The 18,776-nt window shown below is 40.4% G+C and overlaps 1 protein-coding gene across 1 annotated transcript; it reads right to left on the bottom strand.

Moving 5' to 3' along the window:
* Positions 1-1,194: 1,194 nt before the first annotated feature.
* abcg4a (ATP-binding cassette, sub-family G (WHITE), member 4a) lies at positions 1,195-17,846 on the bottom strand. The gene is made up of 15 exons (XM_056398375.1): positions 17,065-17,846; positions 14,339-14,576; positions 9,892-10,009; positions 9,613-9,745; positions 9,476-9,526; positions 8,817-8,962; positions 8,580-8,703; positions 8,265-8,379; positions 8,056-8,189; positions 6,088-6,186; positions 5,816-5,984; positions 5,628-5,728; positions 5,388-5,546; positions 5,175-5,293; positions 1,195-5,013 (listed from the first exon to the last, which is right to left on the bottom strand). Exons 2-15 carry the CDS (start codon positions 14,565-14,567, stop codon positions 4,788-4,790), a joined length of 1,923 nt encoding a protein of 640 aa, XP_056254350.1. The 5' UTR covers positions 14,568-14,576; positions 17,065-17,846; the 3' UTR covers positions 1,195-4,787.
* Positions 17,847-18,776: the final 930 nt, after the last annotated feature.

Here is an 18,776-nt window from a genome sequence, read left to right as displayed (position 1 = left end):
GATTGTCATGATCTTTAAAAAGTGCAAACAGGTTGGAGTTTACAGTATTGTGTTTTAAACAGCTGGATTACAGGCTCCAATCCCGTAATGTCCATACACAAAACTGCAAAGAGACTGCGTGAGATGTAAGCACATGAAATACAGATACAGTAGTTCTGCATTCTATCAAGGAAAATTGTGTAGATTTCTTTCCAGCAGGGGTCCCCTGTTGTCAACAAACTTATCTAGCCTCAAGGGAAAAAACTGGCCTTATACAGAATGTTTCCTACATGTCTGTAAATGGAGATTGAGACATTAGTTAGACCACATGGGATCTGAGTCTAAAAAAAACATGAAAACAGCTGAAAGTTCAGTAACTACATAATCATTTAAAATTTATTTGATCTTTTCATTTTCCCCCAATGATTTCCTCCACTCGTTACACCCTAATTATTTTAAAATTAAATTAATTTCTTCATTTGAAAAAATATGACTAAACTGATAAAGCCCTATGTACATTTGCGGAAGCAGTTAAATCACTCTCATCATGCTGCATTGTGTTTGCCCAGAATTACTGCTCTTGCAGTCATCAGGACGCTGATGGCACCTTTGGGCTGTAACCTGTAAAAGACAAAAATGTGGAAATCATGCTTCATGATTTTCTGGTTCTTTATGATATTTACACCCATATGTCCATTTTTAAAAAGGATACCATCTCCTCTTAACGTTGGACTTACTCTGTCCATAATAATACAGTTTAGATTTGAGAAAGCTGTTCAAAGTTAGAGGTATTTCCTTCAAAAAAGAGGTGTTTTCATCTAAATACATGACATGAAACAACAGACAAGCTATTATTGCTACAGCTACAGCCTTTTTTGAAATGCCACTAATGTGACTTTAAAGCTAAAACCAGTGTCTCTTGGAACATTCACATGAAGAGTGAATTAAAAGTGGTTATGTTTAAAAAAACAAATACGTGTCACGCAACCACATCTGTCAAGAATTAACCCTTGAAACTTGTGTACTGGAAAGTATGGACAACCTGTGTTCAGTGCTCTTATGTTTATGGGATATCTGATTGAACAAACAGCAAATAACCAGATATACATTAACTTCATTAACTTTACTGGAAACTTGTGACTATATAAGCCTCTAAAGTAAATAGAATGAACTAATAGCAGTGTGTTTGAGCCAATCATCTCACTGAGCAAGGGAAAAGGTTATAAATAATCTTTATTATAATCCTTGGAACAGCGTTCAGTATACAGAACTTGCATTTTTTGAGTTGTGGAACCATAAATTTAACTGTAAATGATAAACAAATTACATCAGACAAAAAATAAAAAGAACGATCTGTGTTAAACAGCCTTAGACTCAACTTTTCAATCAGACAATCGTAGCTTTCTGTTGGGACCGCCTGCATATTATTGTTTACCATGCATGATAGAGTGCACTAAAGTCAGGTGGCTTGTTATGACAAACAGGTGAAACAGTGACATGATAAACAAAAGTGCCAAAGAGAGTGATTTGAACATACGCTCATCAGCTGCATCCCGCACCCGTCACTTCCTGTCTCCTCTTAACACTGCTTATACAGGATTATGTTTGATTAAGATTAAATCATATAGCATCAAGAGCTGGATAATTTCTGTAATGATTACCTTACTGAGCTGGAGACACTGGAAAACAAATCCTAAGCAACACGACTGTTTTAGGAGGATTAAAAATCCAAAAATCAGGGAACTCCAGTGGGATTTTGGATTACTACAAACATTTTGGATGTATTTTCAGAGCTCTTTCTTTGGTCAGGTCATTAATGGGAACATAATCTTACTGAAGAGTGCGCCCACATCATATTTCACATCTTGCAGCAGAGGAAGTATGATTTGTTTTCTTCTTTGGCACCGCAGGCCTTTAGACTTAAAGCTGACACTTTTCCAGACTGGTTAATGACTTCAACACTGCTAATTATCCCTGCTTGGTCTCTGGCTTGAAGCTATTTCTTTTCTGCAGTTTTTTTTTTTCTTTTACAAAGTCATACCCGCAGGTCGGCTACCAACTCATGGTTTTTGATATAATTTGAAGAAGGAAAACCCATATCTGCTGTGTTGGCAGTTAAAACTCACTTTATGCAATATTTTTTCCCATGCTACAAATTTTTCTGTACTAACCTGAAAACCAATTATCTTGGTGGGGGTCTGGCATTACAATGGCAGCATCTGCTCAGTGGCTTTAACTCATCCAGCACCCATCTATTAGCCTCTTTTACTGCACAGAAGCAACAAAGACAAAACAAAAAATGATGGGTGAAATAATGAAAATGAAAATGAAAAGATGAAAAAAGTGCAGATTGCAGCGTCACATTTTTTTTCATGAAATTGGTCTCATAGAGTTAAAATACCTTTGGATGGTTATTGCACATAAGAAAACAGGCAGGAACAAAATGACCCAAATCAATATAAAACATATAAATATCACTAATGCCACAGCAGTTGGAGGTAAAACAATTAAAAATCACAATGTTGTTCTATTGCTATTAATGACAGAGTCCAAACCTGCAGCTGCTACAACTGACCCCAGATGCTTCCTAAAGACACCGCCAATCTCTCAAACTATATCACGATGCATTTAGTTGACTGTTGTTTACTCTTGCCATCTTCCATCCAGCTCATTTCTCACACGTCTCCACTACCTTCACACTCCTGATTCTTTCTCTTTTTTTTTTTTTTTTTTTAAATCTATACCAGTGATGCACAATTGATTTCAGATATTCTGAAAATTTTCAGCAGAAAGCATTTAGGATTTGTTTTTTCTCAAACATAGCAGGATACATACATTTTGATGATGAAATAAAATAATTATGCTATACTCTGAAATTTAATATTTCATAAATTTCATTCCTAAAGTGACCATGCAACATTCAGTTGCTGTTTTCCTGTTATACTTTCAAGCAGCGCTCGTCACATAGCTATATAAAAACAAAAGGAAATACAAATAAATAAAAAAGAATAAACATACATTGAAAAGTGCAAATGTACATTTGTTTACAGCATGACATATTCACTGTACAATCATTGATTATATACTCACATTATTTTATGCATTATAATAAGGATTACTAACTAGCATAGTTTGAGTAAGAAATATTTCATAGCAAGTCTATTGGAAAATATTTGCATTGCCCTGTGACAAGGAGAGGCTCTTCTAAACATTGTCAAGGGTGAATGTGTGTGTTTGCTTGTGTGTATTTGCGTGTATGCACATCTCCGTGCAGATGTAACTGTGTGTCTGTGTGTGTGCGTGCGTGCGAGTGTATGTGTGTGTGTGTGTGTGTGTGTATTTGTGAGTGTGTGTGTGTGTGTGTGTACATGTGGGATCCAGCATGTACGCTGACATAAGGTGTATGTGCAAACAATGAAGCAGAGAAAACTCAAATCATTCTAGTTCAGAGGCACAGAATCTGCCCAGCCAGCATTTCAAGTATCTAGCATTGTTTTGGACAACACACATCTGTCAGACATCAGCAAAGCAGAGAGAAGAGAAAAAGGGATATCCTTTAGTTGCTCAGGGTGGAGGCATCTAAAGAGTCAGACGAGTGGAAACAAGCAATTCAAAGAACTGTGTCAAAGGAGGCAACACCGATTCGACAAACATCACTTTTTTTTTAAACCATAGAACAGGCTATTGCGCTTCACCAATAACCATTCCTATCTGTGCAACCAGTATGATTAAGAAAGCTCTCTGCATCAGGCTGGAAACAGCAGTGATTCTCGCTTTCACATTTTGCTCCCGGTTCATTGACTGCCTCCACGATTAGGGGAGAAACAAACTTGTTACAATAAGGAGCAAGTAAGGAATCATATAGGCCTGGCCGCAGGGTGTATCCGTATCAGTCTTTGTATAAGACGCACTGCAGGACATTTTTACAAACATTTTATCCACGTCTAAACGTCAATGGTAGGGCAGAAGGCTTGTGAAAATGATCCACACTGAGATGGAAAGTGAGGAAAGTCATCCACTGGCAGTTGGTTTTTTAAGGTTGTATTCCATAAAGAAAAGCCATCGTGTTCAGTGTCTTGGTACGGAGGCCTGTTAAGATGATCTTACAGGTGAGAGAAAAGCCGCTCAAAAGTTTTCTGGCACTGAAAGTTACCGCTTTTCCTGATGGCAATAAGAGAGTCATCTTCATCTTGAAATCTTGTTCTGTCTTGATGGGTGTTGTCCAATTATGTATCGGGATCCTGATGTGCACCTTGGATTATCTTTTTAGACATTGGATTTAGAGGCTACATGTTACTGGACACTTCTGCACCAAGATGGGCGCTATGGCCCTCCATAAACCTGGAGGCTTTAGTTCATTATACACGTGGCACATTCCTGGTGTGGCCAAATAAGAAGAAATCCAAATTTCTCAGTTCAATGAAACATGCTTTCTGCTCCTTTGTTGAGTATTCTGTTTATGTATGGTGCAGCTACACAATATAATGGGAAGGTAATGGTGATCTGAGAAATACTATTACCTGGAGGATAGCTAATAATGGGCAGGGGGGTAAGAACAACATACTTCACATTTTAAACTTTCCTTTTTCTTCAACAACAAACCTTTTTTAAAGATAATATTATACTGTACAGTTTGGGTAAGGGTGCAGCACAGCTTTCGAATGACAGTATGTACTGGATTGGTGTATAACTTTGTACATGTATGTGAAATACAGACAGCGAAAGAGAGATTACATGTTTTCTTACTATCTCACACTGCCGGGATATGTACGAGCGTCCGAATCCATCAGTGGTTGCCTCAGGACATCTTAACGCTCTGACTTAACTTTGTAGCGCAGCACCAGGTAAGTTGCCAGTCTGAGGACCAGGAAGAAAACCCCCAGCACCATGAAGTCCACGTAGAGCTTTGCATCCTCCACATCCAGCAGCTGCAGGACCTCCTCTGGTTTTTGGAACTTACACACCAAACCTGGACACTCTAGCTCCGACCGATTCATTCCATAGATAGACAGTATCACTCCTTCAAAGCCATACCTGTGAATGGACATTTTTCACAGAACCTCATGAACCCAGGCACATTTATAGAGAATCATTTCAGATCAGAGAAAGCCTGAACACAAAGACCACTGGCAAAAAGTTTAAAAATAGTGGTTAAACTCTTAGAAATATGAAATGCAAAAAGTAGCTGACAGTACCTGACATAGGAGACATAAGAGCTCCACTGTAGGTATTTGGGAATGGTGTCAAAATTGACAAAGAAGCCGGAGAAGAGGAGCACAGGTATAGCTGTAACTGGACCCACAAAGGTTGCCACCTGTGGAACAGATAAGCAGTATCTGTTAAAAAGACCGGCTCAGTGAAATATCTTGTAAGCAGATACTTAAGAAAAGGCAGGTGCACCAACCTACCTGCAGAGATGTTGAAGCAGCCCCTATGAGCAGGCCTAGGGATTGGGCTACCAGGGCTGTGGACGTGGACAAGGCCATGAAAAGTAGGTAGCGACCAGCCTCTGGTGGCTGTTCAGTCATCCAGTACACTATACTACAGTACATGATTGGACAAATCACCTGTGGAGGAGATTTTCAGTGCCATTAATTTAAATTATAGTTGATACATGACCACTGAGAATGAAATCACTGAAACATTACCTGGAACGGTATGTCAGCCATGGTTTTGGCCAAATAATAGGCCTTCAGGCTGTACCAGTAGTTGAGATGTTCCCTTATAAAGACAGACATCTCCAGAGGAACTGTGGAACAACAGCAGGGTTAAAGTATTTTCCACTTTAACCAGAAAACAATGCAACTGAATTGATGGTAAAGACTTAGCATCTTACAGGTTAGGACAGTGGGCATCAGGGCAGCAAACATAAGGAACAGCATGGAGAAAAAGAGGAAACCGGTGTTGTTGAAGACCTTGCTGGCATCATTTCCGATTTTAAGATAAAGCAGGCCAATCAGCACTCCAATACACAGATGGGACATCACCCTGAGGTGGGTCAGCACCTAGAAAAAAAACACATAGTCCATCAACACAAGTAAAAAAAAAAAAAAAAATCAAGAATCAGTGTAACCTTATCAGGAATAATTTATAGAATAATTATTTTACCGTGTCCCTGCATATTGTAACAAAGGTTCTTTTGAAGAGGATGCAGAACTGTGTGAAAGTACTGGTTGCAAAGCTATGTTTCTCAAGGGTTCCCGTGTCCTGTGGGGAAAAAACAGTGAGACCAAAGAGCCAGTTATGCATTGCACACAGATACAAGTAATTATGCATTTGCATTTGGTCCCAAGTTCATTAAAACCTCCAAACACAGAATACAAACTGTGTCTGTACCAGACCAGTTGATAAACAATGATATGTATTTTAATTGGAAGCTGAGAAGTTACCGCAGATCATTATTAAAGTCCAATACCATCTATTTCAGTATTTGTGCACATTAAATCATGTAATCAAAGAAGATGTAAGTTTGGAGAAGATGAAAATTAACAAACTGAATGTAACAGCAGAAAATATCATAATCTCTTTATCAGTGGTAAAGGTGATGCCTTCACAGAAAAGTCCACAAGAAGTTAGAAAGGGCAACAGGGAAAATCAATAAACAGATCAAATGTTTTTGAAGGCCAAAACTGCACCATTCCTCTTGTAGAAGTAATGTTGTAACAGAGTACTCTTGGTGGTTTACATTTACAGTTTAGCATTGAGCTAATGCTCTTATCAACAGTAACTTATGAGGCTGAGAAGGAAGCGAGAGTGAGAGGAAGCTGAAAGAGGCTGAGGAGATGGATGGAGTGGAGGAACAGTTTGGGTAGAATTTGGAAAAATGTGGACAGGAAAGGGTAACAGGTTATTTTGTTTCAATGTAACACAATTTACTGTTTTTTTTTCTTTTTTTCAATTGGCTTTTTCAACACGAAGAAGACAGCGTAAACAATTTACTAGTTACCTCCTGGATCACCTTTCACCTTTCAACCTCTTTCCAGAACGTCTCAATGCAATCACATGACCAAAAACAAATGTATAAAAGTACATTTGTGCATTTTACATGAGGTTTGAGCTGTTGGGAAACATATTCTAGAGGCAAATAGGTGTGAAGTAAGTTTTATGGAAAATTAAAGTGTATGGAAATTGAAGAACACTTGGAAAGATCCCATTATAAATCTTTATCCAATCTGCAGAACTAAATGTTACCCCCAGATCACGCTCCCACAGCAGCCACAGGGAATCATATAAACTGAGGAATCAGAGTACAGCAGTAGAGCCTAAATCTCTGAAATTATTCCTGTGAGAGATTTGGCCAAGAGCATGACATTTTTTCAAATCCCGACAGTCTCATTTGATCCTGTTCCTCCTTAAGCAAGACTCTATAAAGTGACGGATTTGGGGATGAGTGAAAAAAACTTTGAGAGGAATACTAAAATCAGAGTGGGAGATCAACAGGCCTGTGATAGGCCCTTCAAGAGCCACTCCATCAGACCAATACTCCTAATCTATGCCAGAAGATCAGGATTCAGTGCCACTGGAGAATGAACAGAAATAACAGAGGGAATGTTCAAATATTTTCTCACATCCCTCCAGACCAGTAGTGTGTTATGAATGATAATTTTATTGTTAAGAGAATTTATCAGTCTTTGTTGATAAAAGGGAAGGATGTAAGCCCTATAGGATAACATGCTAGAGATTCAAGACCAATCCTGCCTATTCATAAACCAGTTTGTCATTATTTTAAGTTGAGCTGACCAATAATAGATTTATAGATTCGGGCAGGGATAAACCTCCCATTCCTTCAGCTTAGTACGTTTAGAAAACCTAACTCTTTCTTTTTGGGGGCAGGTGGTGGTGATGATTGTCACTTGACAAGAGCTTCAGCCATTGTTGAATTTACAAGATAAGAGGTTATGATACACCCTATGAGCAGCGCTACTACAGTGAGTTGCTATCGGAAAGTGTCGAGAGCCAGGGCTAGCTAGTTAGCGGGCTACCTTCAGTAGAAGAAAAGATATGATAGAGACAACAGTTAACACTGGCATTGCTTTCCACCAGTGAAGACAGCTCTTGTTAGTTAGTATTACTTACACTGTAACACTGAGAGGGACAGGAGGAGTCACTTTTGGAGTTCTTCTTGCCCTCTTCAGAGCACAGTCCACCCTGGACAGCCTCAAACAGCACTGGGTTCAAGTCCCCATACTCCCCTGACGCCACCTCAATGACTGGGAACAGACAGGACTATAGTAAGAACAAGCACACTGAGAAACACAAACACGCACAGGGGATATTGAACTTACTGAAATCAGCAGGATTGTGATATGTCGGGCAGTGGAGGCCCAGGTTCTTCAGATAAGGGATGAGGTAAGGGACTGTGCCCTTGTATATGCACTGACCCTGACTGAGGATGTACAGCTGGTGAAGGAGGAGCACAGGTACAAAGAAATCAACATAGTTTCCAACACACTGAATCCCTCAGTAATATATGAACAACATCCCTGAATATCAGCTGCTGTGCTTCTTGTCAGCTGGATAAATGAATCATGTAGTGTCCTGATCTGGGCAGCAACTAATGGATACCTAGACATATCCAGCACTATGAGCACTCAAGTTACCTTATCAAACATCTCAAAGAGCTTGGCACTGGGCTGATGAATGGTACAGATGATTGTCCGTCCTCCCTGAGCCAAAGACTTCATGAGGGAAACGACCTGGAAGCAGGATGCGCTGTCCAGACCACTGGAATGGGAAACAAGGTGACACAGAAAACCAGAGAGAAACACATGGATTATTTAGTGTGTATATATTACACAGAGATTAAGCAGATTCAATTTGGGTGATTGATATCCTACCTGGTGGGCTCATCAAAGAACATGACAGGAGGATTGTTGACCAGCTCAAGGGCGATGGCCAGTCTTTTACACTGACCCCCAGAAAGAGAGTTGGTGCGTGTCTGAGCACACTCCTGAAGACCCAGAGCAGTCAGGATCTCATCCACCTTTGACACAAACAGAGATACATGCCGGTACATGATATATGACAAGGAGTGGGTGATATGGATACAGTCTTCTATCACAGTACATGTGACCTAATGTTGCAATATTGATATACTGTATGTTGTGATGTAATGTTGAAGGACCTGGCCACAGGCACTACACACACACACACACACACACACACACACAGTATTATATGCTCCCATGTGAAAATGTAGCTTTGGTTAGGTGTAATATTGCTGGCTGTTGATGTAACATGACTTCCTGTATATTGAGGACTATTATGGTAGATGTCAACCATCTCGTCTGCAGCCAGCTTCTCTTGTGGGGTGGAGGATTTCTAGCTATTTTGAATTTTATTTTGATCTAATCCAGTAAATTAAATACCTTACAAATGAAGCCACATCATTACAATAATATAAAAATCCTCGATCAATATTACCATGAAGTGGTCCTAATCATTCATTTGCGATATTATATATATATATATCACTGCAATCACTATATTTACTTACAAGTTCTTTTTTGACCTGTATGCTCTCATTCAGCTTCAGATTGGCAGAAACCTGAAAGAAAGACAGAGGTCAACATATTAGTATTGAATAGTAGGCTTAAATTTTTGTCAGGAGTTTTTCTTTTTTAATGACCTCACCATCATGGCCTCCCTCGTGGTGAGGTGCGGCAGCAGCATGTCATCCTGCATGATGTAGCAGGACATCTTCCTGAAGGTCCTCAGGTCCCTCGGTCGGCCATTCACCAGGATCTGGCCCTTCATGCCTGTCTCCCTGTTTCGTAACAGAAAACAAAATATTGCAGCCATTTTATGAGCACTAGATTAAATCAAAAGTGTTATCTCGTAAAAATATGTAAGGGAATATAAGCTGGCCAGGGATCTGCCTTTCAGAGTTTACAAACCCTCACACAATCTCACCTGTACCCTGCCAGAATATTCATCAGAGTGGATTTCCCGGCTCCAGAGGGCCCCATGATGCCAATCAGCTCTCTGCTGTTGAATCTTCCTGACAGACACTTAAGGAGGGCCTTGTAGCCTGACAAAGAAGAAAGTGCTTACTTATTTAGATTGCTGTAATGGGTCTGAAATTGTTGTCATCAATCATAAACAGAGATTTTACCTTTACTATTTAAGTTTACATATTACATGTTTTTATGCCATACATTAGGATATCTAAATGTTTGGAAAACAAACATGATGGATTGACTGGTAACAACAATGAACTTTCTTTATTTTTGCTATAAATGTTTTCAATGTTAAATTTGACCGTTGCTCATCTGACAAACAGATGGTTAAGAGTAAAATCTGGAACAGGTTAATGATTGTAAACATGTTACTGAATGTATGTTGTCCACACAACAAGTCAATGATTTCACAGCATTTAAGGTGAGCCTGGTGTCAGGTGTGCAGCTGAACAGTGCCGTGAAGAAAAAAGAAACAACATTACAGAAAGATTTAAGATCATGATGTCTTCAGTGGCGCCAACAGAAAAACCACAGGCATTACTTCCCTGTGGGGGTTTTAAAAATCGTTAGTGGTGTGGCCTGCTAATGAAGATGGGCTCATTTTTTGTCATGATGCATTTCCTAACCTTTCTTGCACTTGAAGCTCAGTGGAAATAGTAAAACAACCAGTTTTAGAACTGACATAGATTCCGAAAGCGTCCAGATATGTAAAGTTAAAAAAGGACTGTTAAGTATCCTGCCATGTTGTCACCCCTGCCTCCCTCTCCTCACCCATGTCTTCAGTGTCTGCAGGGACACTTCTTCCTGTCTCAGTCTGTGTAATTAGGGTCTCAACAGAGTTTCCAGCCCCCTTAAACCCTAACTCTAAGGGTAAAGTAGCATAATGGCAGCGCCCCCTCCTCCCTCGCAGTGTTATTACATGAGACAGCTCCACTCAGACAGCAGAGCGGTCTGCTGTCAGTGAAGCAGCCCTGCTCTGGCATGTGGTGCATACTGATGATCCAACGGAGTGCTGTAGGTCACGCATAGTAATGGTCTTATCTTTTCGAGACTGCAGGCACATCCTGATTACCTACTCTCATGGGAGCCACAGAGTGTGTAACTCACCTCACTGTCCACTCCTGACACCACAGAGACGCAGAGATTTAACAGTATGTGACAGAACTCTCAAGGGTTTCCAGCCTGATTTCACAGGTAATCTCAAAGTAATTGTCAGACAAATTGTTATGAGTCATGGTTGACATGGGGTCATCATCACATGCCTCAAATTGGAGCCCACGACATAAATGACAACTCAGTTATCACACCAGGAATATAATATTTCCATAAACCAGTATCATCTGAAGAATATTAGTTTCCCCTCACATTTAATTAATGTTTGCTTCTTTAGAACAATCTTATCTAACTTTTTAATTGCACTCTAATCCCAAATGAGGTATCTAAACAAACTCTGGAGAACAGGCTGTTTGATTAGATTTTCTGGATTGCAATTAGAAGAAGAGCACCTGTTTTACATTTGCATTTTCTGTATTTACCTTGTTTGATTAACCATGATTTAACACTATCAGGCACTAATTGTACTTGTGGATGAAATGCCATAATATATATGAAAAGTATGTTTAAGAGATGCATTCTTCCACCTAAATTACCCACAATGCAACTTCACTGTCAACTCAAGTAGCCTTGAGAAGAACTGAAGAGCTCACTTGTTTCTAACTCCAGTCGTACTCACCAACACTTGCAAACAGACTTTGACATGTTACACCAGAGTTCCTCTTTAAGTTTATCTATTTACGCTACATATAACTCCATAATTTAACCCAGCTCCTGCAAATCTGACCTATTATGGTAAAATGTAACGGAAGAAACAAATGTATTGATCGGGGTGGGACATTATGAAATTATTATGTCCAAGCCGTGATTTTGTGAGCACTAATATAAAAAATGAAGGAATGAAAGAACCAAAATGAAGCAATGAGATCTGTTTGATGTCCTTGTTACATGATTTACATAATGTTCTCCCTCACATGAGAGCATGCAGTAAATAACATACTCCAACTCTGCATAATCTGCTGCCATTTTTCATATGACAAATACACGGTGCATCACTCTGACTTCTGTTTTACCCTTGTCCGAACATACAGTCTACAACACAACAGGATCAATAAAAAAGCAAATACAAGACAGCAACACATCTCTGTGAGCTGAATGGCCAGACTCTCTTTTCAAATCTGATTAAACCTAATCATAAATTTTCATAACCATTCTGCAGCAAAATGAGAAATATAGTGGCGAAGCAACGTGGATTACTTTGCATCACAGTCATAAATTTGGGTTAATGTGTGCATGGTGATGCATTTTTTAAAAAAAACAGCATGATCTAGGAAGCACAGAGCATGCTAAGTGTAGGCTGTGATTTTATCTCTGTACGATGACAACACTCCTTTTCTTCCTAACAAACTCAAATCATCAACGCAGATGCAGGAAAGCAATTGCAGTAAATAACAAAATGCAGAGCTGGAATCACCCAGAGGCATGTAAACATTCTCCCGCTCCCTCTCCCCTCCTGCCCTTCCCCTTTCATTGCTTGGCTAGTTTTTCACCAGTTATCTCCCTCGGGGGGAGAATACCCTCAACATGAAAGCAGTTTGCAGCAGCCTCATCCTAACAGGGATAAATGGCTGCCCTCGCCAGGAAGAGCCTGCAATAACAAATGCAGACAGAAGGGAGACCGTACATCACCTAACCTCCCTGATCTCGTTTACAATAAAAGAAACAACTCTACATTTATTGCATTTTACAGTATATGCATGTTAATTTATGGAATCAGGTGGAATCAGACATAGCACCTTTTTATAATCTCTTCCCGTTAGTCGCAGACATTTTGGGAAATGACTCATAAGTTGTTTCTCAGTGACTCAAAGACTAAAACACATTAAATTACAAATGACATCACAGATTTAATGCTCATAGTTCATGCTGCACATCATCCTTCTTCTCCTCTTCCCTTCCTACCTGCTGTATTACACTACAGACTGTATTTCACTGTATAATTCAGCAGAAATAACATAAGATCATATGTTTTTTCAAAGGAGAAACAATCACAACAGCAGAACAGCAGTGTTAAGGTCCGTGTGATTACACCTGTTTTTCAGCTTTGATCAGGGAGACAGGGACTGCAGAGAAAAAGCTCTAAGATGAGCTTGTTAAATGAGACAAAAACACCAACAAGCCCCTAAGAATGAACTACAGCATCTGTCAAAGATACGCAACAAGCTGATTGTAACATTAGGTGTGGCTTGTTATCTTATGTGAGTGGTGGAGGTAATTGGAAAGGCAGAAAGGGGTTATGAGGAGCAGGATGTATATGACAAGAGGTTCAGTGAGATTTGATAGAGAATAAAGTGGCAACACGCTTCTTTATGAAAGGCACTACTTAATTAGTAAAAACTGAGACACCTCCTGTTCACATATCATCAGCCTGATGAGCTGAGGCAGGCACCCCAAGGAGACAATACAAACAAAATCAGAAACCATGGATGGATTTTGGTTGGCCTACTAAAGTATTTGCATCAGTGCCCAAACATGATTCCCCCTGCACAAGATGCCCTCGCTCTTCCTGTCTCCAGCCATCATCCTCCTCATCAATACTCTCCATACATCCAGGTTTCAGGGTGGAACAACAAACACTCCTCTACCAGGCTTTCATAATGCACATCAATATTACACAAGGCTGAAAATAACACCACCTGCAATGCATCATGTGGAGCCTCTCCTATAAGGGTGACATGTAGAAAATGTAAATAAAAGATTCCTCTGAAGTCCCTCATCCACACCCTACTAAGCATACAGAGCATAAAAAGAGCAGATAAACAGAATAGTTTACAGAGGGTGGTTTAGTTGACAAGCAGAGAAGACCTAAGGGTGGAGAATCGTCATTAATAAGGGTGGCGAGTTCAAATGTTCATATATCATGAGCAGATAAATCTTAAGACCCGGCTTGCTGCGACCGCCTATTGTCAGACAACACAGAGAAAAGGGAGGCAAGCAGTGGGCCAACCTGCAAGTGTAAATTATTTACTATGTCTAAACTCTGCTGAGCGAAGCAGAGCTTACAGGAAGGCTGGCTGCTACAACATGGTGGAACTCTGCAAATGTGTGTGTGTGTGTGTGTGTGTGTGTGTGTACGTGCATGTGTAGGGACTGGGCTGGGCTACATGTGTTAGAACAATAGAGCAAAAGAAGGACAGTATAACACTGAGGAGCAAATATTTTTCTTAAATGTCACAAAGGCTTTTAAATGCCTCCCTTGAAATTTCTGCACTCCAGATATTGATCGTTTTGGGTGGTGCTCGCTTGTTCATCCATCATGGTTACTATGTGAACTGAGCTTGCAGTACCTCTCCTCCTCCACCAGGGACCCTCGCGGATGGTGTAGGAGAGCTCATTGAACTCCAGGTCCACAGCAGAGCGTCGTGGGAGGTGGGAGAAGCGCTGAGCCTCTGTGATGTGGTTCTCCACTTTCTTCAGGTGGGTGAGCAGCGGCGCCTCCTGAGGTGCTCCACCGGGGAGTTTGGTCTCCTCCATGGGGATGCTGACCGAGCCCTGCTCCAGTGACCTCTCAGCCATACTGAAAGGCTGCAAAGGAGGACAGACATGTCAGTTTTAAAACAGTTTCTAGTTCATCTCCACTCTTCTGTTTAAGAGGAAGCTGTTTCATTCTTTTTCATCAATACTGCCTTTGCCTTTTCTTTGGAAATTTGAAATGATTGTGAAGTGCCACAGAGATCTAATTTGAAATAATATAAGAATCATGACAGACACTGCAATGAAACAGATGAAGTGAAATTACACTGACCAGTAAACACAACAAACATTCGACTGATGGCTTTTATTCATTTGAATAGTTTCCAGTTTGCTGACTGACCCGCTACCTCAGCAGATGTGTGGACACAAAGGTGCGTTGTAGGAGTGATTTTAGGATGACTGCAGACATCATCTTAAAACTAGGTGCTGCCCAAGATCTGATTACAGTTTATTTTATGGACTGGGTGCTTGAGGGGAATGAGATTCTGAGTGTGAGGAGTTGGGATCTGGTTTCACTCCTGCAGCACCCTTATACTGCTGATTCACATAAATTTCCTCCTAGAAAAGACGGCGTGTCTGAAGTGCCTGTTAAACCATGTAGTGGCAGCTGATCCATTAGTTTTCCAATGATCACATTGTTTCCCTAATATCAGTATACTGAAGATGTCAGGACATTCAAATTATGTCGCTGTTATTTCATTCATCAGGTCAAAGTCAATAATTTTTTTTCAACACAAAGTACTCCTGTCATAAATGAAATTAATTGAGAGGATTAAGTGCATGATTGAAATTACTTTTCAAAGTTAATGAGATGGCCAAGTATTGTAGCTATGAATAAAAAGCCATGTAATTATCAGTTAAAGATTTATTGGTGGTCATGTTGAAATGCTGTGAGAAAAACTAACAGACGGACAGTGTTTTACTGTAACTTCATTGTGCTTTTTCTGCACTCTACATAATGGAAAAAGTGTCATGGCTTTATAAACCATTATACTAAAAGAATAATAGAATTAGAAAAAAAATCTGGAATTTTTATTTATTAATGACTTCATTGAGTTACATACATCAACATGTACCTCAGACTAATGTGGAAACTTTGGTTTGATAAATGCATTTCTTACAAAAGTAAGTGGTCTGACGAGGTTTTGTTCCACAAGTAGACTATTGTAGGTCATAATGCAATTTAGATACATATGACTAAAATCGAATGCTACTAAAAATAATCCAAACTTAAGACAAATTGATGCTGGATTTCTGAGGCAGATGTGGAATACCTCAGTAGCAAGTTATTAAATATCTGATAACGATATGTACAGTATGTGTGTTCAGATATTTTACATTTAAAGATAAACCTGCCAGTAATATCAACACAGTTTCCAAATTAACTTACATATACCATGTCTTTGGTATTTCAGTGCTCAAGTTTGTGTAATTTATCAACTGACACACTTTCACAAATTCTGATATAGCTAGCTAACAACACCTTTGACTTTACGAGCTGAGTACATCGGATGCTTCATCCAATATGCTGTATTAAAAAATACCAACACTTTACAGCTGACAGTTGTCTTTTCAATTCTCTCGGCTAATTTATACCCAGTGTAGAACAACAATGTCTGTCAGGGTCAGAAATGAATTACTGAAGCTTCTGTTGATTCCACTTGTCACATATTGTATTTACAGCTCATCCACCCAGCCATCTCCCACAAAGTTGTCAATAGACACCATTTATGTCAGACACAAGGTTCTGTAGTAAATGCTGTCAAATACGATCCAATCACCACATGCATCTGAGGCAAAGAGTAGAGAAAGCATGGCGCAAATGACACCTAAAATTGAGACTCAGCATCAGCAAATGTATGTGTATAACTCTTCTTATCGTGTGTGTACACATAATCACTGGATACAAACATCCACTGCTGCCATGCAATGCCTTGCTGTCTTCTACCCTCCAGCTACTGTCTACTCTCCATGACCCACTGTAAGAGTAATAAAATATCCTTATGTGAGGAGGACGAGTGAAGAAAATGAACCATGGCATCTATTGATCATCCTGCCATTAGTGAATTTCCATTACCAGCCTGCATATAAGCTCTATAAAACACTGACAGACTTAAATGGTCTCTCAGTCAGATGAAGGCCTCCATGTTCTGTCATGTGCGGCCCCGAAGCCAAGACACGTGAGCACACACAGCCATAGTAAAAGTCTCCTGAGGGGATGAAATATGGTTATTAAATGTATCTTTATAGCTTTGCAGTGGTGTGGTGATTCTGTGCCCGGCACTGATGAGGGATGCTCCTGACTCTTCAAAAAGCACCTGTTACCAACAAACTGATGAGGATGAAAACAGGAGACACTATTTAAACTGGGAAATGACCGAGCTGCAGGGAGAGGTGACTTCTCTAAGGTAGATGAGTCAAAAATGAGCCAGTTCTGAGGACATCTTTACAGTAACTGTGGCTTTACCAGTCAGTCCATTGCACATGCACATGCACACGCACACACGCACACGCACACGCACGCATGCACTGAACATACTTATTATTGTGTGTAGAAACGACCAGGTGAGCAGCTCAGCCCTGGCTCTCCTCTCTGGGTGTGAGCAACAGTGCTCAGTTGATCCTCTCAGACAAAACAGCGCAATTCCTCCACATCAGAAGATCCCCCCCCCCAAAAAAAAAAAAAAAAAAAAAAAACAGTCAGCCAGCCAGAAAACAAGATGCTCACTGTGCGCCACAATCCAGGATAATTCCGGTTCGGTTGTGATGCGTTTAAGGACCGAGCTGTGTTCTGCTGATCAGTATCTCTCGGGGTGCGGCGCACATCATCCCGCATCCACTACAGCAACTCCTGAGATTAAAATCATGTCCGGCCTCAAACTATGACTGCATCCCAGAGAATCGTCAGGGGAACAGGATGTCTGTCATGTTTTTCCTCGGCAGGATTATCCCTTTGGTCAAATCCACCCGTCCCGAACTCGTATCGAAACACTCACACACATCATCATCATCATCATCATCATCATCATCATCATCAGTGGTGTTGATGACAATCTCCAGTCTCTGACATCTGGAACGAAACAAAACCAGCCAAACGGTGCTGCAGATGCTTCAGCATCAGCAGCAGCAGCAGCTCGATGTAGCAGCCGCTGTTATCCTCTTCGCCGGCTAGTGCGTCTGTGTGGTACGCACGCCGGTCTGGGATACAGGGCGTTGCTGGCAGGGTTCTACTGGTGGAAAAGATAAACTGTTTTGGTCTAGATCGTTTCCTCGTAATCTTCAGTCGGATCTCATGGTTTTTGCATGAATAAAGTCTTTAAGAAAAAAAAGAAGAAAAAGAACCTAAATATAGAACATAGGCCTGTTGTAAAGGCACCAGCACATTAGTTGATAAGACACATTTTGGGTCCCTGTAGGCGCATTTTAAGGATATTATGGTGACTTAAGGCTGGGGCTCTGACCTAAAGTTGGAATTGCTTCAAAGTTAATTAAATTTATTCAGAACAGACTGACTGCAGAGCCTGTTTCATTGAATTAGCTTCTAAGACGTCAATTTAAACATTCCATTTCCTATTCTGGGACTACTTTGGGATGTTGTCTCTGGGGAAATAAGAGAAACAGGAATAATCCAGCTATGCCGTGAATGAGAGTTTTTTTAATTTATCATCTTTCCTCACAGTACTGTTACAGACACATAATAAACTTGGCGCCATCGCTGTCGTTACACTGCCAGTGACAATCGGTGCAAACACGAGGAAGGTTTTGGTGAAATTCAGGCCCCTCTGTCTCTTTAAAGGCCGCACCTGCGCAGCTGCCTGGTGCTGATGCTGCAGTGCCCGGGTTATTTTCGGTAAAACAGCCGGGGTTACTCGCGTTCAAGCGGGCCCTACATGTCTTACATCACCCCTGAGAGGAAATCAAAACCATTTTTAGCCAATCGCACCTGCCTCTTAATCAGACCAATTTAAAACGAGCTTTCACACCACACAAGCAATATCAGCCAGCAACCATTTTCCTATCTGTGCCTCCTTATAATTCCTATTACCTACCAGGACCATGTTCTTAGACACAGACATGGTAATACATGTAATCTGAATCACACTTATAGCAAAACATAGAGACTGTTTGATTAGGCCTGTAAAACCACATGTTCTTTCTTATGATTCTCTCTATACCTCAGCCTTGATCTGCTGGAGACCAGTCAGTACCTAAAATATATCCAAATGCTTTGTTTTCAGGCTCCGGTAAATG

The sequence above is a fragment of the Seriola aureovittata genome, chromosome 15 (genome assembly GCF_021018895.1).
Source record: "Seriola aureovittata isolate HTS-2021-v1 ecotype China chromosome 15, ASM2101889v1, whole genome shotgun sequence".
Classification (NCBI taxonomy): Eukaryota; Metazoa; Chordata; class Actinopteri; order Carangiformes; family Carangidae; genus Seriola; species Seriola aureovittata.
Note: the sequence above shows the minus strand (reverse complement) of the source record. Positions and strands in the feature narration are given on the sequence as shown.

Coding starts and splice junctions, on each gene's coding strand:
- abcg4a (XM_056398375.1), bottom strand. CDS start 14,567: ATGGCTGAGAGGTCACTGGAGCAGGGCTCGGTCAGCATCCCCATGGAG. Junction 6,187..8,055: donor GTCCCTCTCAGTGTTACAGT/GTAAGTAATACT, acceptor TTTTCCCCACAG/GACACGGGAACCCTTGAGAA. Junction 5,547..5,627: donor TGGCTGACATACCGTTCCAG/GTAATGTTTCAG, acceptor TCTCCTCCACAG/GTGATTTGTCCAATCATGTA.